This window comes from Kogia breviceps, chromosome 3 (genome assembly GCF_026419965.1).
Source record: "Kogia breviceps isolate mKogBre1 chromosome 3, mKogBre1 haplotype 1, whole genome shotgun sequence".
NCBI lineage: Eukaryota > Metazoa > Chordata > Mammalia > Artiodactyla > Physeteridae > Kogia > Kogia breviceps.
In genome coordinates this window covers 139,483,595-139,507,644 of record NC_081312.1, presented here as the reverse complement: position 1 = coordinate 139,507,644, position 24,050 = coordinate 139,483,595, and the positions used below count along the sequence as shown (strand labels likewise).

The window sequence follows — 24,050 nt, the reverse complement described above, 5'->3', positions numbered from 1 at the left end:
AAATTCTTAAGTATTTCAAATACTTTTTTTGCTTTATATATTCTTTATATATAGTTTGCATTTTTAATAGTGAGATGTACTACTTTGATAATGTAAAAGAAAAAACTTAAAATACATAAAGATAACGACATTGAAACTCAAGGAAGTTATTGAATATTAAATAACATGCCTATGGTCCCACAGTTTAAGTAGCAGAGTCAGGATTAGAACTGAGTTCTTTCTGATCCAAAAGCTGGGCTCTTATCCAATTCGATGCTATCCCTGCACCCTGGCCCTCATGTCTCTGGGTCTTGATTTCCTTATCTGTAAAATGTTAGGGAAGATTAACCCTCTATGGAGTCCTTTCAGGAGCCACTGAGAGGAGGAAGAGCTCAGAATAAATACAGGTCTTCTTCCCCTAATACCCATATAAAGGCATCCCCCCCCATCACCACCAGAATAAGAACAAAAACATTTTTTTAAACAACAGTATTAACTACATTTATCTTACATATCAGGCACCCAAGTATGACTCAGTTTGAAGGAAAGAACAAAGGTAGGCAAAATGGATGTAAATGACTAACCAGATGGTCTCTAAGATTCCCCATTTAGCTCTACAATTCTAAAACCCTTACTAACAAGAAACAAAACAGTGTTTTTCATACTTTTCTGCAGAGCTGAATTTTTTTGTTGCTTTTCAGTAGAAACTTGTACTTCCTTGGTATCACCCACATTTTGGCCATCTGATGGAATAATGGTTGTCAGGTAATTAAGAGAAGAGAGAAGAGCTTGTGTATGCAGCAACAGGTTTAAAGATGAAAAAGCCACCTAGAAATATTTTAAAAAGAAAATTAGTTTCCCAGGCCAATTATACCAGTCGTCTACATGATGTATGCAAAAGGCTCCTTTTAGGCTTGCATCACTGCCGTACACCACTTAAAAGGAAGAGAGAAGAGAGGAAGACTCACAACTCACAGTCCTCAAACAGGGAATATATGGAGAGTAAATTATACTTACACATTTTGGGGGTTCATTTGAGTATCAAGGTAACCTAATTACTCCATTTCCCAATCCTAATTACTATAGAGCCTACAATCTACCTGTCATGGCCATTCCAATATTCAATATATATATCACTTTTTTGAATCTTCAATGACTACTATTATGATTATATAAAACATATAAGTTAGAACATGAAACTCCAGAATCACCATGTATTACCACCGTGTTAAGAAATGATTTCAGGCTCTGCACATGGCTCTGCACATGGCCCTTGAAGCTACAGTGTCGGCAGAAGCCAGTTTGCACTAGGAACTCTGGTGTGAAGGGCTGGGCACGAGGCCTCTGCACGCAGCCCCCTATGAGCAAGTGCATCTAGACTAAGCACAAAGGAAAAAGAAAAAGCTTGCAGGATCTTGGTTCCCAGGCTGGAGGTCAGGCCTGAGCTCCTGTGGTGGGAGCTCCAAGTCCAAACCGCTGGACTAACAGAGAACCTCAGACCCCAGAGAATATCAATTGGAGTAAGGCCTCCCAGAGGTCCTCATCTCAGCACCGAGACCCAGCTCTACCCAACTGCCTGCAAACTCCAGTGCTGGACGTCTCAGGCCAAACAACCAGTAAGACAGGAATACAGCAACACCCATTAAAAAAAAAAAAAAAAAAAAAAAGAAACGACAAAAAAATATGTTACAGACGAAGGAGCAAGGTAAAAACCTACAAGACCAAATAAATGAAGACGAAATAGGCAACTTACCTGAGAAAGAATTCAGAGTAATGATAGTAAAGATGATCCAAAATCTCAGAAACAGAATGGAGAAAAGACAAGAAACATTTAACATGGATCTAGAAGAACTAAAGAGCAAACAAACAATGATGAACAACACAATTACTAAAATTAAAAATACTCTCGAAGGAATCAATAACAGAATAACTGAGGCAGAAAAACAGATAAGTGAGCTGGAAGATAAAATGGTGGAAATAACTGCCAGGGAGCAGAATAAAGAAAAAAGAATGAAAAGAATTGAGGACAGTCTCAGAGACCTCCGGGACAACATTAAACACACCAACATTCGAATTATAGGGGTCTCAGAAAAAGAAGAGATAAAGAAAGGGTCTGGGCTTCCCTGGTGGCGCAGTGGTTGAGAGTCTGCCTGCTGATGCAGGGGACATGGGTTCGTGCCCAGGTCCGGGAGGATCCGACATGCTGAGGGGCGGCTAGGCCAGTGAGCTGTGGCCGCTGGACCTGCACGTCTGGAGCCTGTGCTCCGCAACGGGAGAGGCCACAGCAGTGAGAGGCCCGCGTACCACAAAAAAAAAAAAAAAAAAGAAAAAGAAAAAAAGAAAGGGTCTAAAAAAATATTTGAAGAGATTATAGTCGAAAACTTCCTTAACATGGGAGAGGAATTAGTCAGTCAAGTCCAGGAAGCACACTGAGTACCATACAGGATAAACCCAAAGAGAAACATGCTGAGACACATATTAATCCAACTATCAAAAATTAAATACAAAGAAAAAATATTAAAAGCAGCAAGGGAAAAGCAACAAATAACATACAAGTGAATCCCCATAAGGTATGGGGATATGGGGATATAAGTATGCATACAGCTGATTCCCTCTGTTATACAGCAGAAACTAACACAACACTGTAAAGCAATTATACCCTAATAAAGATGTTTAAAAAAAGATTTCAAATGTGACATTCATGAGATTTAAATATAAAAAATGCAATTAAGAGTGAGTTCTCAGTCACTAAATAATCTTCTAAAACCACAATTATGGTCCTATCATTTAAAAAAAAGAATATATAGCTTATAGGAGAAAATATTATATTTTTAAAAACAGTAACTCCAGAAACCTAAAATAGCAACACAAATTGCTTTAAAGAATATATGATTTTCTAATAGCGAATTGAAATTTTTTAAAAATCACTTTTTATACAAAAGGACTTCTTTTCATTGCTTCAAGACACTAAGTGGATATAAAAATTATTAAAAGGAAGATTCAATATTCAACAGATTTTCCCATCTCTCAAAAGTATAATCTGAAACTCATTTCTCTCATTTTCTTTTTACTGTACCCTAAAATTACATTTTGCCTCTTCTTCCTCTACTTGAGTACCTTAGTATAGCTACAGAAGTACTCAACATCTCTCCTTGTATTTCACATACTTTCTGAGCCCTGCATTAAAAGACAGTATCTAGTTTGGTTTGTTCAGAATCCTGTTGGTTCTTTGTAAATCAAAGTTCCCTCATCTACAGCATTCCCTCCTTTAGAAGTAATTAGGATGTGAGACAATGAGTTAAATAACAGTATTATTATCCTGAATCATAAACACAGAGCATGGTAGACATTTATGAAGCTAATATATAACTTTTAATGGTTCCTTGAAGGATACTGAAGACTTCCAGAGTAGGTTATTTTCAAACAGGATCTATTCTTTTAACAGAATTTCTTACCTTAAGTGTTTGTTCAGTTTTTTCAAAGCTAGTTTGAAAACTGGGTCCATTCTTATCAGCCTAAAAAAAAAAAAAAAAAAAAAAAAAAAGAAAAAAAAAGTTCTAAAGAAGGAATTAAGACCAAAGTAAATGAATCATTTACTTATAATCTTTACTTAATTTATTTATATTCAGATATAACTATTTTAAAATACATTATATATTTAATTTTATTGCATTATTAAAAAGTTACATCAAATCTATTTATTTATCGTAAGCGTAAAAACTCATCCTCCTCTTCAAACAGAGGAGAGCATGACATCATTCACTTTTGGGAAACTACAGCTAGGGATCAGAATGATAAACTCTGAGGGTTAGAAGGTTTAAAGGTAGTCTAGCCCCATCTATCACCTAATATTTAAATACCTTTAGAAAGTCTTCAGCAAGTCTATTTTAGGATATGTCCAGTGAAAGAAACCTCATTTTCTTAGAAATCCAAACTTTAGAGAAATTTGATTTAATGAGGTCTTCACACTGAATCAAAAATCTGTCTCCTGGGACTTCCCTGGTGGTCCAGTAGGTAAGACTCCGTGCTCCCAATGCAGGGGGCCCGGGTTCAATGCCTGGTCGGGGAACTAGATCCCACATGCATGCCGCAACTAAAGATCCCACATGCCAAAATGAAGATCCTGCATGCCACAACTAAGACCCGGCGCAGCCAAAAAAAATAAAATAAATAATCAATCAATAAATAAATACATATTTTTAAAACTATATCTCCTATCATAATAACCAATTGGTTCAAGTTATGTCCCTTGGGAACATACATAGTAAATTCAAAGTTTTACATCCTGTGAGAAGTCTTCTAGCTAGATCAATATCCCTGCCTCCCTGCTCCCATAATGCTTTGTGTTCTTCCTTATTAAAGAATCAAACATTATATTTTTTTGAATTTTATTTTTTTTTAATACAGCAGGTTCTTATTAGTTATCCATTTTATACACATCAGTGTATACGTGCCAATCGCAATCTCCCAATTCCTCACACCACCCCACCCGCTACTTTCCCCCCTTGGTGTCCATAAAACACATTATATTTTAATTATTGTTTACCTATCTCCCTACTGGTCTATAAATTCCTTGAGAACAGAGAATATTTTTCATCTCTGTATCCTAACACAACCTAACACAAAAGACATTCAACAGTTACTGAATAATTAAATAAATCAACTAATTTTGAATGAAGCTGAATACCATCAGTTCATATAACATTCTTCAACCTTCTTCATATAACATATTTTTGAGTCCTTCCAAATCCTGGCAATTCTCTTCTGAACCAAATTCAATTTGACTTTATCCCTTTTGATGTAGGATACTTAGCCAAATATCACCTACACATACAATAATGTAGGTAGGTGAATGTGCCCCAGAAGACAGTAGTAGGACCTACTTCACCCCAGGCTTCCATCTTTGTGGACAAAAGTGTGACTTTGTAAAATCCTAGTCCTTACTTGAGTGAAAGAGAAAGAGGTGTGCAAATGGAAAGAGAAAACAGTAGATATCCCTATGATTCAAACCTATGATACAGAAGAGCCTTTAATAATCTACTGTCATCTTTTTCCTTCCAGAGGATAGTTTAGAGTATACAATAAATATATAAACATTCTATGACCCTTACCTTAATGTACTCCGCTTTTAAGAGATCTAATCCAGGTTTGTCAGAAGAGCTAATCAAGTGAAGGGGCTTCTTTTTGGACCCTAGATTAAAGAAAAAGAAAAAAAAAAGTGTTTCAAATAAATTGCTCTTTTTTACATTTGGAATTTTCAACGTGTCCTTTTCTTCTTAAAAAATTTTATTAATTAAGCTTTAAAAGACTATCTGCACATATTTTCATGGTTATTAAATATTAAGGTCATCACTGGTAAAGAAATAAGCCAATCCAAATCCTTACCTTACCTCTGACATCCAACTTATTTAAAAACATGCATACTATATTTATTTTCTTTGATCTTACATCTGTGTTCAAAAGTAATCAAAACTTCTCTAGATATTTTTAAGACCATATGTGTATTCGTAAGGCAGTAGAAGACTACGGGTGTTAAGAATCAGGAAATATGAATTCTAATTCATCTCTACCTTTACCAAAAGCTATTTAACTTCAGTTTTCTCAACTACATAACAATGAGGTTGAACTAAAAAAACACGTAGTATTCTGTTGAGCTCTAAAATTTCATTCATATTAAAGAAATTTAAATAATTTTCCTTTGTTTAAACTAAGAGAAGGCTTACACAGAAGAGGAAATAGTTTTTTGAAGGGAGGGGAATTGTTAAATTTCTTTAAATTTAAAAACAACAGGTACCACCAGATGTCCTCTATATCCTCATGTACATGTCCCAAGGAACTACCTCCAGAAGCCATGGAGGGAGAAGTGATTTATCCACTCTTTTATGCATCTTTTATTATTTGCAGTTTTATAACTCCTGTTTCTGAGATATCTCAGAATTTTCCACTGAAATAACCTTCTCTAAAGGAAAAAGTAGCCTCGAAAATTTATTATTTGTATTTTTCCCCTTAAGACCGTAATGTAAACTCCATGTCTCCACAGTGCTTATAGGAGCTTACTAACACATACAACATTTTTCTTCTAAGCTGAGGTTAATTTTAGTTAGAGCTATTTAAAAAATAACAAAAAAATAGGTCTTTATATTTGACTAAAATACTAGGCAAATATTAGGTAACCTTAATTACTGTAGATTCACCCATTCCTTCATTCCTCCTCCAATGAGTATACAAGATGTACACTGAAATGCATAAACCATAAAAGCTTCTGAAAGAATTAATTTTATGTCCCACCATTTTCATTTTCATAACCTGATGCTCCTTCTGATATATGAACACTATTGAATCAAAAGAACAAGAACTTCAATATTATAAGACCAGAGATAAATTCTAGGTTTTGCTATTCGTAAGATGCATGATCTTGAGTAACTCATTTAATCTCTCTTTATTTAACCTTCCTTTGTTTGTAAAATGGGAATAATACTCTCTATATAAAGGTGATTTATGTGGACTCTCAGTAGATCATAGTAGTTAAGAATACAGACCCTAGGGCCAGCTTTCTAGGGTTTTAATCATGGTTCAGCCACTAACTAACTAGCAGTGTGACCTTGGGTAAATTATGTAACCAATTTATGACTTTGTTTCCTCTTGTGTAAATTGGAGATAATAGCATTGCCTATCTTATAGCATTGTTACAAGGATTAAATGAGTTATTATTTATAAAATGCTTAGAACACTGCTATTATTTATTATAATTATTACTATATAACTGAATGTGTTTCAGATACTCAAAAGTGATACTAAATCTGTTACTGTCTATTATTTCTAACTTTATGGCTATTACCTTGAATTTCATGGTAATCCAAGCTGATTTTCTTTAGGTAAGTTACCGCAGTTAAATCAAATGTTCTCATTGTAGCCTCTGTTCCTAACTGAGTAACATTAAACACTAGAATTGTATCCTCTTCCTTCTGTTGTTTGGTAAATTCCAAAATCACCTAAAACAATCAGGACAGCCAATGAAAGGCAGATAAGTACTTTGAATCATACTTAAAAATACAAAATCCTTCTTCATATATATAATCATTACCATAGTAGACATTTTGCTCATACTCTTCTATTACCATCAAGTTATTTACCATGATTGGAAGTTACATCTTAAATTCTATTATTGAGAATATAACTACATCTATCTAAAAATCATGATGAAATTTTATATCCTTATTGATTTACTTTTTAAATTTAGTAAAAATAGGCATGTATGAATTCTTCCTGCATATGAGTTTTTAAAACCTTTATCTCAAAACTAAAAGTCATATCTGGTGATATAAGAATCATCTCCATTAATGTCAAAAAGTACGACAATGACATTTACTATTACACTACTATTCAAATTTACTGTAGAAATGATAGCCAGTATATTTAGCCAATGAAAAATAAAACATATATGCTGCCATTTTTAAAACATGCAAGTTCTTTGATCTCCGTCAAGAGATGGAGGTCTTTGCCCTACCCCCGCAGAATTTGGGCAGGGTTGTGACTGCTTCAATCAACAAAGTACAGAGGAAGTGATACTATAAGGATTTCCAAAGTCAAAAAAGGCCGTAAAACTTCCACCTGGGATTTCTCATTCTGGAGGAAGCCAGTTGCCATGTAAAAAGTTCAACTACCCTGAAGCTGCCATGGTCAGGAGGCCGTGAGTTGGTACTGTGGTCAACAGTCCCAGCTGAGGTCCCAGCCAACATCCAGTATCAACTGCCAGCCTCATGAGTGAGCCATGAGGCCCATTGAGAGTTCAGGTCACTGCTACTCTAGTCAAATGTGACTGAAAGCATGTGAAAGACTACATGCAAAAATTACTAAGCTGGGCCCTTCCAGAATTCCTAACCCACAAAACTGTTAGCAAGATAAAATAGTTGTTTTGAACTATCACATTTTGGGAAAACCTATAACCCAGCCACAGTAACTGGAAAAATATAAATGCTGAAAAAAAAAGCAAAAACTAATATTATTAGCACTGATATAATCATATACCTAAGAAAAATCATGAGTGTCAACTGAAAAACAGAAACAATAAAACAGTACAGTAAGATATTCAGTACTGAATTGATATAAAAATAAATTTCAAATAAATCAATGATTTAAATGAAAGCATTAAAATCATGGAACAATAAATAAAATCATGGGTAAATATTTTTGTAATGGAGGATAATTTTCTAAACACACACTTAAACTAGAATATAAGGCTTCCCTGGTGGCGCAGAAGTTGAGAATCCGCCTGCTGATGCAGGGGACACAGGTTCGTGCCCCAGTCCGGGAAGATCTCACATGCCATGGAGCAGCTGGGCCCGTGAGCCATGGCCACTGAGCCTGCGCGTCTGGAGCCTGTGCTCCACAACGGGAGAGGCCACAACAGTGAGAGAGAGGCCCACATACCACACACACACACACAAAAAAAACTAGAATATAAAGAAAAAATTAGATAGATTTCATTACAGAAATATTTAAAACCTCGGAAAGGCAAAAGAAGGTCAAATTGGGAAAAATATTTCAAACAGCACTACTATTTTTTCTTAGATGATTTTTATTGTTTATGACTTTAGTTCATTCATTCAATACTCAATAAAATATTTATGGAGCATCATCTTCCATGTATGAGGGTGTGCCAGCCACTAAGAACATCAAAATGACCAGGACAGACAAAGTCCTTGTCTTCAAGAAGCTTACATTCTAGGGAGGACGGGGAAAAGCAAAGGTTGTTGCTGTTTTGTGTTGCGTGGTCAGGGCTTTCCAATAAGATGGCATTTCTAAAAGAAGTAAAGAAGCAAGTCATGCAAGGAAAGAGTTTTCCAGGCAAAGGAAACAGCAAGCACAAAGAATATGCTTTGGTATATACAAGAAAGAACAAAAGGTAAGTGTAAGCTCCATGAAGAACTCTGCTTACTGCTGTCGCTCTAGTATCTAAAACAATGCCTGGTACGTGACGACACTTGATAAACATTTATGGAAGGAATAAATGAAATACGGCTGGAGCAAAATGAGCAAGGAAGAAGAGAACAGCAGATGAAGCCAAAGAAGTCACATGGTGTGACTTGTAAACCATGTAAGGCCTTGTAGGCCATGGGAAGAATTTAGCTCTTTACTGTGAGTGAGATGGGAAGCCTGTGTGGGGTTATGAGCAAAGCAATAGCATGAACTGACTTTCCCTTTAAAACAATCACTCTAGGGACTTCCCTGGTGGTCCAGTGGTGAAGACTCTGCTTTCCAATGCAAGGCACACAGTTCGATCCCTGGTCGGGGAACTGAAATCCCACATGGCATGGGGCAACTAAGCCCACATGCCTCAACTAGAAAGAGAAAACCTGCACACCACAACGAGAGAAGCATGCGTGCCACAACAAAAGATCCCACATACCACAACTAAGACCCAACACAGTCAAAAGGACAAATAAATATTTTTTTAAGAAAAGATTTAAAATAGTATCACTCTAGCTACGGTGTGGAGAACAGAGTACATGATGGAAGCAGAGAGACAGGAGGCTACTGCAATAGTCCAATCAAGATATGATGGTGACGTGGACAGTGCAATAGCTGTAGAAGGGAAGAGCAATCATTTGAATACATTTTGAAGGTAAAGTCAAGGGGTTTTCTGATATGTTAGATGGGAGTATGAGAGAAAGAGAGAAGTCAGAGAAGTCTAAACATGGAGAACATATCTTTCTTTAAACAAATACTTAGATATGAAGCAGTCAATAAGAAATACCTCCATTTCATACCTTTTGTGTTTTATTTCAAAGCAATGCATATTCATTAAAATAAAATTTTAATTGGGCTTCCCTGGTGGCGCAGTGGTTGAGAGTCTGCCTGCCGATGCAGGGGACACGGGTTTGTGCCCCGGTCCGGGAAGATCCCACATGCCGCGGAGCTGCTGGGCCCGTGAGCCATGGCCACTGAGCCTGCGCGTCTGGAGCCTGTGCTCCGAAACGGGAGAGGCCACAACAGTGAGAGGCCCGCGTACCACAAAAAAATAAAATAAAATTTTAATATATATAAAAGTAAAAAGGCAGGAATGAAAAGCTATAATCCCACCACACAGAGATGAACACTGTCATTTATTTTTAAAAAGTGTGTGTGTATGTGTGTGTTTATTTTCTAAATGGAATCATAATATCCTTGGAATTGTAATTGCTTTTTTTTTCCCAAATGAAGATATGCGGTGACCATCTCTCGATGTCGATGTTTTCTTTTATTACTACCAGACTTTCAATGGCTGTAAAAGCCATGTTGCAAATTTAGGTTGCTCACATTTTTCTAAATTATAAACATGACAATAAACTATATTATTTGGCTTAAAAGTTGAAAAATTTTAAAGTAAACATGGCACAGAAATTTTCTACAGAAAAGAAAATCCTAATTAAGAGTCTTGAGCTTTTCCAGAATAGATCAGATATACCACAGATCACACTTATATCAGTTTTTACAAAATAACATTTCATTTTCTTAGAAGTATGTGTGTGTTGGGGGGTGGCAGTAGGGAAGATAGAGTACAACATTTTAAATATACTTAATGTTTGGGTCTAGCATGAGACAGTTTATGAGGACAGCAGTAACAAGAATATATTTGTTTATGGACAAAACAAATATACATACCTCTTTAACTTCAAACTTCAGTAGAAGATTAATGAGCTCCTCATTTGGGGCCTCTGCAACCTTTTTTATGTCTGACCCTTTCATACTTTTACCAGTCTGTGTGTCTCCATCCTCAGCATCAAAATACTCATCATCAGACTCTAAAGGAAGAAGACAACTGACTTGAGAGAATGTCCACTGAAAACTGCATAAAACACTCAAACTGAAATCTCTCAAAAGTAACATTCATTTATTAGACATAACCTTCATATTCAGAATCAGAATATAGCTTCTTTCTAAGTCCCACAGAGTGACTCAACCTGGCATGGGATAATCATATATAAAATCAAACCGCCCTTCTATTTTCTTCTTCACTTCTGATTGTTTTTCACTTTAGTTTATTCATTCAGTTTTCAATAAAATATTTACTGGGTATCATCTATCACATATCCATCTGTACCAGCCACTAAGGACACCAGGGTTACCAGAACAGACATTATCCTTGTCCTCATAAAGTTTACATTCTAGTTCAAAATCAAAAAAGATCAGTGACACCAGAGATAGAGAAAAGAATCAAGTAGAGATCAGGGCAAAAAAAAGTAGCTTATTTAGAATCTTAAACACTGTCAATAACAAAAATACTTTTATTAAAACAAAGAAACTTGGCCTTAAAAATAAATAACTCGAAGTCTCACTGTTGGTTAGTAGCACAACTGGAAATAAAGCCAGTAAATTATTATAACACTTTCACAATTCCTTTATTTTCTGAAAAGTTTATCTCTAGGTTTGGTTTAATAAAGACCATTTTACCTTCCTCACCAGATTCCACTCCATCTAGCAACAGTGGAGTACCAAGTAGGCCTTTTGTCCTAGCTGGTGTAATAGGAATTGAGGATACCTAGAAAATAATACAAAAAGTTTTCTAAACATACTAATTTAGCAGGATTAAATGTACATAAATGAGAGAAATACTGAAAAAGTAAGAGAGGATATATAGAGAGATGGAAAGACACATACACAGCACACAAATCTTCCAACAAAGAACGTTATGCAATCAACTAACTAATGGCTGGCTGGAGTTTATTTATTATTAAGACCACCATCTGCATTTACAAGGGCAGAACCATGTACAACTCTAGTAGGTAAGTCTACCTATCATTGTGTGGCATTCAGTTACTGTCTATTACAATATTAATTATACATCTTTTTGACAGGTTCCTGGAAAATGGTATCGACATTAGTTGGCTCTCAAATTTCATTTCAAAGTAAATGGAAGTCCAACATTTATGTTGTAAAGATCAATTCCAAGTAAAGTATTCTAGAACTTTTAAGTCTAACATATAAGAAAATTTTATAATAATCATTTTATTTTGCAACATTTTAAAGATTTCTATATTTAGCTTTATTTAAAACATATTTCCTAAATTTGAAAAACATTTTTCCTTTCATTTATGTATCTTTCTTTCCATTTTTCCCTATAACAGACTTTCTACCACCACTCCAAAACAAAAATAGGCTACAGTCTTTATTTATTCAATGCCATATGCAGTTCTGTACAGAATCAACCACATTAAACCTCAAAAATGTATCAAATAAATGAAACTGGCCCTGAACAATTGAAAAATAAAACAGCTCACAAAAAGATGGAAAAAAATCACCATATATACAAATATAAAGATATTTAGCATTTTTATTATGTCCATTTACCTGTCTCTCTGGAGACTGCGCAGATGATTTCTGTGGCAAGGGTATACTGTTAATCAAATGTAGCATGTCTTTCATCTTCTGATCAGAAATTCTCACGTGCATCAGAGGAAGCCCTCCAGATACTTTAAATCTAAAAACATAATTAATTCAACTATAAGGTTTCAAGGTCCAGCTTCTCTATATTATGGAGGTGGGGAAGAGAATGGAGAAGAGACTACATTCTGCGGTCAAAGTTACTTTGGATATGTTTTAATCTAATTACATTAATGTCTCAACACTGTCAGGGAATGGGAAGCTCTATGTAAGCCAAGTTTTGTATCCTTCTTAAGCAGCCAAACCTTAAGTTAACTAATTTTTAGGAAGATATTTTCAAATACAAATTATCTATGTTTTAAAACCTAAAACACTATACATAACATTTCCTGGTATCAAAGATTTCTCATTCTAAACATAAAAGAGTATCTACCCCATCATTCTCTATCCCCTCACCTCCCATTATTTACTTTCATAGCATTTGTCAGCACCTGACATAGCATACATATACTTGTTTATGTCTCCTCTGGTTAAGATATAAGCTCCATGAGAAGGGTATCTGTCTTACTCACTGCTGAATCACTGTTGTGCTTTCATCAGGTGCTTCCTTTTCAGCACGTGCTTCTCTTCTGCTTCCCTATTACACCTAACTGCCTGGGTTTGCTTGTCCTAATAACTTTGTGGCAGCTATCTGCTGCTCATAAAGCTCTTTCAAGTTGTTTATCTTTATCTTCCTAAGTAAGCTGTGAACATCAAGTTGACAGATGCCTAATTACTAAATGAAGAATGATTTTTCTGTATAATGCAACCACTAATGTTCAAAAGAGGCTAGTTAGCTGTTCCTACCTCAAAGAATTGAACTTTCTGTGAAAGTACTCTGTAAATTGAAAAGCACTGTAAAAATGTGAGATGCTTCTTTATTATTTCTGAAACATTACATAAAACTAATATCATCCCAAATAGAGGGACTAGATAAACCCTCCCAACTAAAATAACTAAAAAAATGGACAAAATATGTGAAACAACTGTTTCAAAGACACTAGACATCAGTCAACAAAGGAAAGTTGAAAGATGGGAAACAAATGGCTAAAGTCGTACAAATACCCAATCTACTGACTGAAGAGTTTCAAAATGTGTAGGATACAGTTAAGCAGCATTTCAAGGGAAATTTAAAGCACTAAATGTCTGTAATTAGAAAAGAAGAAAGGTCTCAATGGAATGGTCTCAGCTTCCATCTTAAGAAACTAGGAGAGTAAAACAAATGAAACCCAAAGTAAGCAAAACAAAAAAGCAATGCTGTATGTGAGTGGAAATCAGTGAAATAAAAAACAAATACAATAGAGAAAATATTTGAAACCAAAAGCTGATTCTTTCAGAAGATCGACAAAATTGATAAACCTCTAAACAGACTGATCAAAAAAAAAAGGGAAAAGATACAAGTTACTAATATCAAGAGTGAGAGAAATAGCAACACTACAAATTCTCCAGGTATTAAAAAGGTTAAGATGGAAATATTATGAACAATTTGAAAACAATAAACTCAACAACTAAGACATGAAAGACAAACTTTTTCATTGCAATGCAAGCTACCAAAGATCTCTCAAAAAAACAGATAATCTGAACAGCCCTATATCTATTAAAGAAATTGAATTTAAGTTAAAGAAACTTAATTTGTAGTTAAAAACCCTCCTCCAAAAAAGAAAACTCCAGGCCCAGGTGGCTTCACGGGCAAATTCTACCAAACATATAAGAAGGAAAAAATACCAATTCTACATAACTTTCCTCTATGAAGCCTGATACATTGATGCCAAAACAAGAAAATAAAAGCACAGATCAATATCCCTCATAAACAGAAATGTAAGGTTTTAAAACTTCATAACAAAATTTTAGCAAGCCAAGTCCAACATTTTAAAAGAATAATACATTACTGCTAGAAGAGGTTTATCTAGTAATGCATGGTTGGTTTAACCTCCAACTGATAAAGAGTATCAATGAACTAAAGATACACACACGAATAAATCTCAAATCAATTATACTGAAAGAAGTCAAAAAGAAAAGAATTACAACTCTATGATTTTATTTATATAAAATTCTAGAAAACTCTAACAAACCTTTAGTGTCAGAAAGAAGATCAACGTTGCCTGGGGACTGAGGGAAGAGGAGTTAGCAGGTAGGGATGTGAGGGAGAGAATACAACGGGACACAAGGACTTTTGAGGATGATGGATGGATGTGTTCATTATCTTGACTGTGGTGATGGTTTCATAGATAAATACTTATGTCAAAACTTATCAAAATGTACACTCTAAACAAACATAGCATATTAAATGTCAATAATACTTCAACAAAGCTGTTTTTAAGAAGGCAGCAGATAATTTCATAATTATCTACTTAAATTCAAAATTCAGTTTCTACTTTCCATTCCCTAGATTATTCTCGAGATTTTATATGGTTCGATAATCAAGAGTCTATAATTTTTGAAGATTTTATATTTCAATATTGAACCTTGAATTCAATCCATTCAAAAACAGGGATAACTAACTTTCACAAAATGTAAAAGCCCAAGTACTTCTGAGATAAGAGAGGTGATATATATAATTCAAATAAACATTTCCTTAAAAATGTATTTCTGCTGTAAGATAATCATTATTTTTCTGTCCTTCAAAAATCTAGCTTTGCTTTCTTAAAATTCAGTTAACTGATGCAGATATATTTCACTTTGTTGATTTTATAATATAAAGGAAACTCATACATTACCTAGCCATTCTAATGTCTCTTTCCACCATTGCCTTGGCCAACTCAACATGAATATCCATGGGTTGCAATATATGCATAGTTGATGGATGCTGAAATCGACACTTTTTCCAGTTTTCATCTTAAAAAAATTTTTTTAATTTAATGACTAATTTATTAATTAGTTTTAGATTATCAGATGTTCTATGGAAAAGTAACCTATTAGAAAATAATTAACAAATACATTCAATAATGATTTTTACTTCTTTCAACATACAAGCTAAATGACCTATATTTTTTAACACAGATTGACAAAAGTCAAAGACTATGATATAAAAATAATTCTAAACATTTATTTGAAGAATGTTTTCTAATAACATCTTACATTTTAAAGCAAACAGGGAAAAAAAACCTAAGAATTTACTTCCTTGATTCCAGAATTAGAGATCAAGGTTGGGGGGCTGCAGTGAAAAAAGGAAAAAACGGAAAAAAAGACAAGAAAAAAAAGAGGTTTCTGGGGGTCCTAAGTGCAATAATTCTAAAGCAAAAATGAGTTTTATCAAGCAAGATTTTATGACCAAAAAGTGTAACAGTCACTTTTCTTCCAAATAAGAAGGTTCCAAAGACAGACTTCCAATGACTGAAAGAACTCTACACAGATCTTAACCAATGGCAATGAATGAACATCTTTTATTGCTTATAAATCAAACAATTATTATTAAGTACAAAATAAAGGCAGCTTTAATGGTCTGTATAGGTACTTCTCTTCAAGGAATTAACAGGCTCAATCTATAAAACTAAGTAGAGCATTATATATTTACATTTTAGTAAATCTCATCACTCCAACTATAGTACACACTCTACACACATAAGCTATGTCCTTTCCTCCAGTGACTACCACAGAGTGATATACTCAAGGATATTTTGCAAATACTTATTATTGCTTCTAGAAACTAAAGAAATACAGAGAACCAACAATCTTCATTTAAGCAGCAGAAACCAGCAAAGCTTTTGGAAAATAATTAAATTCACTACTTTTAGGGTTTAAAGACTATATCCATACTTCTCAGGTATCTACAAAAGTAAAAAACATACTACTACTCAAATAAAGACTAGGCTAATAGTAAAATATTTTAAAATAAAGGCAGCAAGGGAAAACAACATTGAGACATCCCAAACACACTGGGACAGAGAAACATGAGCCAACTGCAACTTCTGTTCTGTATTCTGGGCAGTTTTAAGTCACTTTCAAAAAAAACAGGCAATGACTGGACTTAGATTCAAATGGTACTAAGTACCCTAAGATGAACAGCCACATCTCTGTTTGTAATTGTGACAGATTTTCATTGATGGGCTCCTATTTGGTTCTCTTAAGTGACCAACAGTATATGTGTTCAAAATGTTATCAGGGTTGATATACACGTAAACATGCATATCTATTTACCAATGCTACTCAACGTAATTTCAAGGTCCTAAAAACTGAGCAACAGTTTACCTGCTCTTGCAAAGAGTAGCTGCACACTTTTTATTTCCACATCAAACTTGTCATATGCCTTATCCATTATTTCTTCCAGAGATGAATTACTAGTCTTCTGCAAACCTTGATCTTTACTGTTAAGCTGAAATGAAGAAAAACCTTGAATTTTTTTAACAGAAAAATCTTTATGTCAACATACTTTAGTTGTGTTTTCTTAAAGCCTAAATAAAATTAAAACATTGCCCTTAATGAATTCATATTTTGCTTAATTTTCTAATAATTATTAGCAAATATTTTATTAGGACTATACCATTTCAGCATACATCTCTACTACATTTGGGTAACAGGTGCTCAGCACATTTAAATTAATCACAAGATGAGATACACAGCTGTCTCTCTCAAATAACCCGTCTAGACATGCGACTCTTCCTGGCTCTCAGGAGTTGTCACCACTTGTGGCTCAAGCTTCCCTACCAGCTACCCTAACCTCTTCACCATGAAACAGAAGCTTTTATTCCTTCCTCTCCCCACTATATAACTAGAATAATTAGGCCAGTAGAATTCAGCTCCAATCTCAACTTGCTTTTCCCTCTTCCTAAAGGAAACAAGGATCAATTCAGGACTACATTTTTTGAAATCTTCACTTTTTCTCAGAAGATTGGATTTCTAGAAGGTTCAACACCCAAACTCTTAGAGTTCTCATACTCTACTTAGTTGATGTCAGTGATTTAACAAATATATATTCATATCTGTATAATTTTCTATTCTCAAGACATATAAATTAACAAAGAAAACTATGTAATTAGATTCTGGAAACCTAGGAGTGCTTGAAACCTAGGAGTGCTTCTCTCTAATTAGGAAAAGACAGCAGTAAGCCAGTCCTCAATGTCAAATCATCCACCATTTCAGAAAATGTTAGTTTGCTTTTTTTTAATAGCGGTAAGATACATACAAACTACACAATCTAAGCTAGGCTTGACAAAATGCTAATAAGAAATAAGTCTAGGTTTAGTTTAAGTGAACTCTGAGGGAAAAACAGCATACTGTTAGACAGCTAGCTACTTAACTGAGCAAAAATGGGCAGATAGAAATGCATATACACCTACCTGAAATGTACCAAAATCTAAGATGAGAAGATCTGACTTTTCATGGTGGAAACCTGTCTGTGGAACTATTAGATACGAGGGCTTCAGATTTATCCTTAAATCAAGAACTTTTCGGGTTTCAATAATATGTGTAAGTCCTAAAAGAAGAAAAAGAAATGATGAAAGATTATGCAGTCAAATTGAAATATGTAATCATATTATTAACAATGAGAAAAAGAAGATCACTTGAAAAGTATGTTGGAGAAGTTCTTTTCACAGATTAGATTCTCCATTCAGCATGTAAGGCGAAATTGCATATGGTCAATGAGAAACAATCATATCACATAATATAATAAACCCAACACAGCTAGTATTTTAGCCAGAGATAGAAAAATTCATTATTTCTTTAGTTAAGTAACCAGATACAGTAGGTGTCTTAAGATTAGAGGCCATAATGCACAAAAGTATGTATCTTTAAAACTCGATTCACACACAGTACGGTGAACCGTCGCTTAAGAACTAAGACAGAGATGTTTTCCAGCTCAAGTTCACTCTGCAGCACAGGTTCCTGAAGGTAACAGCAGACAGAATCATCTGTGCCCCATATTATTCTCTTTCTCACCCAGTCTGGCAGGTATATTTGACAAAAAACTACCTACACTATTTTAAACATAGTATTTACGTTAGAACAGCAAAAAATTTTGAGAGTTTAGATGACATTTATTCAGTCAAATTCTTTACCTGTAGCTGTTCTCTCTTTAATTTCTTCCAGCTTCATCAATGTAGCTGATGTTATTTGCTCAAGATCTAATCCCCTATTTGACTGAAAGAATTCAACCACTGCATTGATGGTTTTCTGTAAAATCATTTAAAATATAAACAAGTTATACAGAGTACTTTCTATATTACAAAATTTAAAGTTTCAGTTTAATTCTAATCAACTCTGGCTCTGAACTGAGGTGGTACCTCCAAAGACAATCTACCCTACTACATCTCCCTCTGGAGTGAAAGGGAACCTGAAAAAAGGTATAGCGCACTTCACCTTATTGGAAAGGCAACAAATGTGTGCATATCATTAAGGTGACCTTAAGTATGTTCTACGGTATCATGTTAATGTAGCAATGGGGCATTACTTCTAGACTTAGCCTCCAGATTAGAAGGTGAAACTCAACCTCTCTATACTGCAACTGGACTCTCCTGCACTTTGAAGTTTAGAGAGGAAATAAGAAAGCTGTTCAGTCCTTACCTACACCCAAAACTTGAACTTAAATTCAGACATTTTGCAAGAAAGAATGAGTTCTGGGCATTGGATGTACAATGGTGTAAATGTACTTAACCTTAATGCACTATACACTTAAAAAATGGCTAAGATGGGAAATTATGTTCTATGTATTTTACAATTTAAATTTTTTAAATTTTTTTTTTTAAATCACAGAATACACTAAGTTCTGCCTCCCACACACACTGTGAATTTACTTCTAAACTGTACAGTAAAAATAAGTCAGGGATCTCAATGACAGAGTGGGGCCAACCTACAAGTGATGGAACGAGCGATGCTCAAGATGAGTTAAGAGAGTCTGAATAAAGATGGAGCTACAAATACAGAACTGGAGCCAGCATTTTCAACAGCAAAGAAATGGCAATGCTTTTTTCTCACGTGAACAGTATCTAAAATTCTTTCATTTGTTGCTAAAGCTCTTTAAATTGGTTCCAAACATTGAAGAGAAAGGGGAAATAGGCAAAAAGAAACTGGAGTAGGAAACTGATGTGTAGTTATTTGTGACTAGTTAGCCAGTATAATAAACACATACTTCTTTAAGGGTATATTACATTTTTAAAAAATTTAACATAAGCATACAGTAGAAAAAAATCTATAGCATATGAAATATCAAAATTAACTGCTAAACATGTACTGCTCTTTAATCAAGAAAAAGGTGTCAGTAAACTGAGCTGCTAAGTAAATTAAGGTAAAATATGAAAAGGAAAAAAGAAGAAAACCATGTCAGAAGCATAAGACGTGTTTAATAAGGATTTACTTTCTCCTTGTACTCACAGCATCGTAGATGACCTCCACAGGCTGAGACTGAACAACCAGAGTCTGGTCAGCAGTACTATTCTCTGGATTGGTTTCAAATTCAATTTTAAGCAAGGATGATGCAGTATCGCCAATTGAAGCCACAAGTGATGGTACAATATCTTGCTGTCTCAGACCTGTTATATACCAGTGTTCTAATTTTGCTTCCACCCTACAATCCAATGTGGAAAAAAGAAGTATTACAAGTAAGATCCTTGTAATATAATAGGTTAAAATACAAATTTCCCTTTTAAAAAACTCCTTTGAGAGCCAAGGCCATGCCCATCACCCAGAGTTGAAGTCCAAACTCCGAAGTCTGGCATTTAATTACCCACACAATCTGGGGCTTTTTTCTCTGATTTGGTTTATTTTTTTATTCTCCTTATCCTCATGAAAAATCCACTTTGGCCAACTACAGAACACTGCAGAACTGCCACACAAATACATGCTATATGGAATACATGTTCATGGAACTCATCTCCCTATTTCATGCCACCCTGCACACTCTCCTCCCTCATCCCTGCATCTATTGGTCCCTTCCATTTAGTTAGCCTAAGCCCCAGATCTCAAAGCCCAAGTTATTCCCTTCTACAACTGAGCTTGTGTAGCATTAACCCTAAGGTATTTCACATTACAGTACCTTCTTACTCATGAGTTCTCAAATATTATACAGATCTTAAATTAACTTTTTGTTTCCTTGCTTATCAACTACAGCATAAACACCTTGAAAACAGAAAGTTATTGTTTCTATGCATAGCCTTTATAGTAACAAATCTATGAGTTAAACAGTATACAAGAAATATTTGTGAAGGAAAAAAGGAAGGGAAGAACAAATGATGAGCTCCTTGTATAGTTCTGTAACAAAACAAACTCTAATATAAAATGACTATCTTCACACACAAAAGGAAAAGAAATTAGAGACAAACTACTATTAATCAGGTTTTTTTATGCTAACACTATATTTTTTTGGCCTGAAGTCAAACTTAGAAATAAAAATTAAAATAATAAGTTTTTTAAACTTACTTAAGTGCTTGTGCTCCTGGTCGCTGAGATACTTGGGTGCCAAGGCCAATTATCTGAATTTTCAGTATTTCTGGAACATTTCTGTTTTCTCTTATTGTAACAGAGGTGCTAACTAACTTCAGTGCCACAATATAAGCAACATACTAAATCAAAGAATGAATGAAAATGGTTAAATTTTAAGTAATTCTTTTATTTCTCCATATTTAAATCTGCTAAATTATAAAATGATCTAAAAAAACGTATGTTCATTGTAAAAGAAGAACATTAGAAAACTCAATACAAAATTGCTTGCTCAAATAGGACATTTACAAAAGATTCAAAATTAATTTCTCTTAGTTTTAAAAGTAATAAAAATGAAATCTGATAAAATATTTGGTGGCCTAAAGATTCAATTCAGCAGCTTTCACTAAAGCAAATTAATTCAAACCAATCCTCTAGCTCAAAAACTGAACAAAATATGAAGAATATCTGCTTGATGACTTTGGAGAGTTAGTAAGACATTGAGAAAAAAAAATCTGCCCCCAAAATTGATAGGTCAAGAATACAGGTAGGACAGATATCTAGAGAGATGATTCTCATCAAACCACACAAGAAGAGAGGAAACAAGGAACAAAGAATCTATGAAAGAGTCAGAAAACAATTAACAAAATGTAAATAGTAAACCATTATCTCTCAGTAGTTACTTTAAATGTAAATGAATTAAATTCTCTAATCAAAAGACAGAGACTGACAGAATGGATTTTTTTTTTTTTTTAAAGATACAATGATCTGCTGCCTACAAGAGACTCACTTTAGCTTTAAGGCCACACACAGACTGAGAGAGAAGGGATGGAAAAAGATATTTCAAACAAACATTAACCAAGAGAGACAGAGTAGCTATATTTACATCAGAAAAAAAATAGACTGTAAGTTTAAAATAGTCGGAAGAGAGTAAGGTCATTATATAATGATAAAGGGGTCAATCCATCAAGAAGAGGTAACAACTGTAAATATGCTATGTACCCACTGGAGCAACTAAATATATAAATCAAATACTAACAGAACCAAAAGAAATAGACAGCAATAAAATATTAGTTGGGGACTCCATTCTCAACAAAAGAGATATCATCCAGACAGAATCAATAAGGAAACAATGGATTTGAATAACACTACATGCCAAATGGACCTAAGAGACATAGAGAGAAATTCCACCAAACAGCAGCAGAATAAATACTCTTCTGGAATAAATGGAATATTTTCTAGGATAGATCATACATTAGACCACAAAAAAGTCTCAAAATATTCAAGAAGATACACATTATATCAAGTGTCTTTCCAATCACAATGAAATGAAACTAGAAATCAGTAATAATAATAAAACTACAAAATTCAAAAATACATGGAAATTAAACAACACACTCCTGGATCAAGGAAGAAATCAAAAGGGAAAATAACAAGTATCATGAGACAAACAAGAATGGGAACACAACCTACCAAACTTATTGGATGTGGCAAAAGCAGTTTTAAGAGGAAAGTTTATAGTGATGAACGCCTATAGCAAGAAGAAAGAAATATCTCAAGTAAACAACCTAAATTTACACCTCAAAGAACTATGAAAGAACAATCTAGGCCAAAAGGTAGAAGAATAAAGGAAATAATAAACATTACAGCAGAAAGAAATGAAAAGGAGAATACAGCAGAAAAACAGAAACACAATGGAGATTAACAAAACCAACAGTTGGTTCTTTGAAAAGAAAAGCAAAACCGACAAACCTTTAGCTAGAATAACAAAAAAAGAAGAGACAACACATATAAATAAAATTATAAATTAAAGAAGAAACATTACAACTCATACCACAAAAATACCAAAGACCATAAGAGTGATTACTATGAACACCTTTCCACCAATAAATTGGAAAACCTAGAAGAAATTGATAACTTCTAAGAAACATAATCTACCAAGAATGAATCATGAACAGAAAATCTGAATAAACCAATAATGGAGATTAAATGATTAATTTAAAATATCCCAATACACTAAGATCAACAAGACAAGGTTGCCCACTCTCACCACTCTTATTCAACATAGATTTGGAAGTTCTAGCCACAGCAATCAGAGAAGACAAAGAAATAAAAGGAATCCAAATAGGAAAAGAAGAAGTAAAGCTGTCACTGTTTGCAGATGACATGATACTATACATAGAGAATCCTAAGGATGCTACCAGAAAACTACTAGAGTTAATCAATGAATTTGGTAAAGTAGCAGGATACAAAATTAATGCACAGAAATCTCTGGCATTCTTATACACTAATGATGAAAAATCTGAGAGTGAAATTAAGAAAACACTCCCATTTACCACTGCAACAAAAAGAATAAAATATCTAGGAATAAACCTACCTAAGCAGACAAAAGACCTGTATGCAGAAAATTATAAGACACTGATGAAAGAAATTAAAGATGATACAAATAGATGGAGAGATATACCATGTTCTTGGATTGGAAGAATCACATTGTGAAAATGACTCTACTACCCAAAGCAATCTACAGATTCAATGCAATCCCTATCAAACTACCACTGGCATGTTTTACAAAATTAGAACAAAAAATTTCACAATTTGTATGGAAACACAAAAGACCCCGAATAGCCAAAGCAATCTTGAGAACAAAAAATGGAGCTGGGGGAATCAGGCTTCCTGACTTCAAACTCTACTACGAAGCTACAGTAATCAAGACAGTATGGTACTGGCACAAAAACAGAAATATAGATCAATGGAACAGGATACAGAGCCCAGAGATAAACCCACACACATATGGTCACCTTATCTTTGATAAAGGAGGCAAGAATATACAGTGGAGAAAAGACAGCCTCTTCAATAAGTGGTGCTGGGAAAACTGGACAGCTACATGTAAAAGAGAGAAATTAGAACACTCCCTAACACCATCCACAAAAATAAACTCAAAATGGGTTAAAGACCTACAAGTAAGGCCAGACACTATCAAACTCTTAGAAGAAAACATAGGCAAAACACTCTATGGCATAAATCACAGCAAGATCCTTTTTAACCCACCTCCTAGAGAAATGGAAATAAAAACAAAAATAAACAAATGGGACCTAATGAAACTTAAAAGCTTTTGCACAGCAAAGGATACCACAAACAAGACCAAAAGACAACCCTCAGAATGGGAGAAAATAGTTGCAAATGAAGCAACTGACAAAGGATTAATCTCCAAAATTTATAAGCAACTAATGCAGCTCAATAACAAAAAAACAAACAACCTAATCCAAAAATGGGCAGAAGACCTAAACAGACATTTCTCCAAGGAAGATATACAGATT

General features: G+C 34.3%; 1 protein-coding gene across 8 annotated transcripts in view; it reads right to left on the bottom strand.

Annotated features, from left to right (window-relative positions):
• The window catches only part of VPS13C (vacuolar protein sorting 13 homolog C), a 185,832-nt gene that overhangs the window by 97,517 nt on the left and 64,265 nt on the right, over window positions 1-24,050 (bottom strand). For all 8 annotated transcript variants that reach the window (XM_059058544.2, XM_059058546.2, XM_067029740.1 and 5 more), the window contains 13 exons: window positions 20,734-20,876; window positions 19,690-19,882; window positions 18,378-18,492; window positions 17,658-17,794; window positions 16,570-16,693; window positions 15,099-15,216; window positions 12,310-12,439; window positions 11,413-11,500; window positions 10,624-10,763; window positions 6,818-6,971; window positions 5,091-5,170; window positions 3,435-3,494; window positions 645-807 (listed from right to left, as the gene is read on the bottom strand). In XM_059058544.2, coding sequence (XP_058914527.1) covers window positions 645-807; window positions 3,435-3,494; window positions 5,091-5,170; window positions 6,818-6,971; window positions 10,624-10,763; window positions 11,413-11,500; window positions 12,310-12,439; window positions 15,099-15,216; window positions 16,570-16,693; window positions 17,658-17,794; window positions 18,378-18,492; window positions 19,690-19,882; window positions 20,734-20,876 — 1,645 coding nt within the window. The remainder of the gene's footprint in view (window positions 1-644; window positions 808-3,434; window positions 3,495-5,090; window positions 5,171-6,817; window positions 6,972-10,623; window positions 10,764-11,412; window positions 11,501-12,309; window positions 12,440-15,098; window positions 15,217-16,569; window positions 16,694-17,657; window positions 17,795-18,377; window positions 18,493-19,689; window positions 19,883-20,733; window positions 20,877-24,050) is intronic.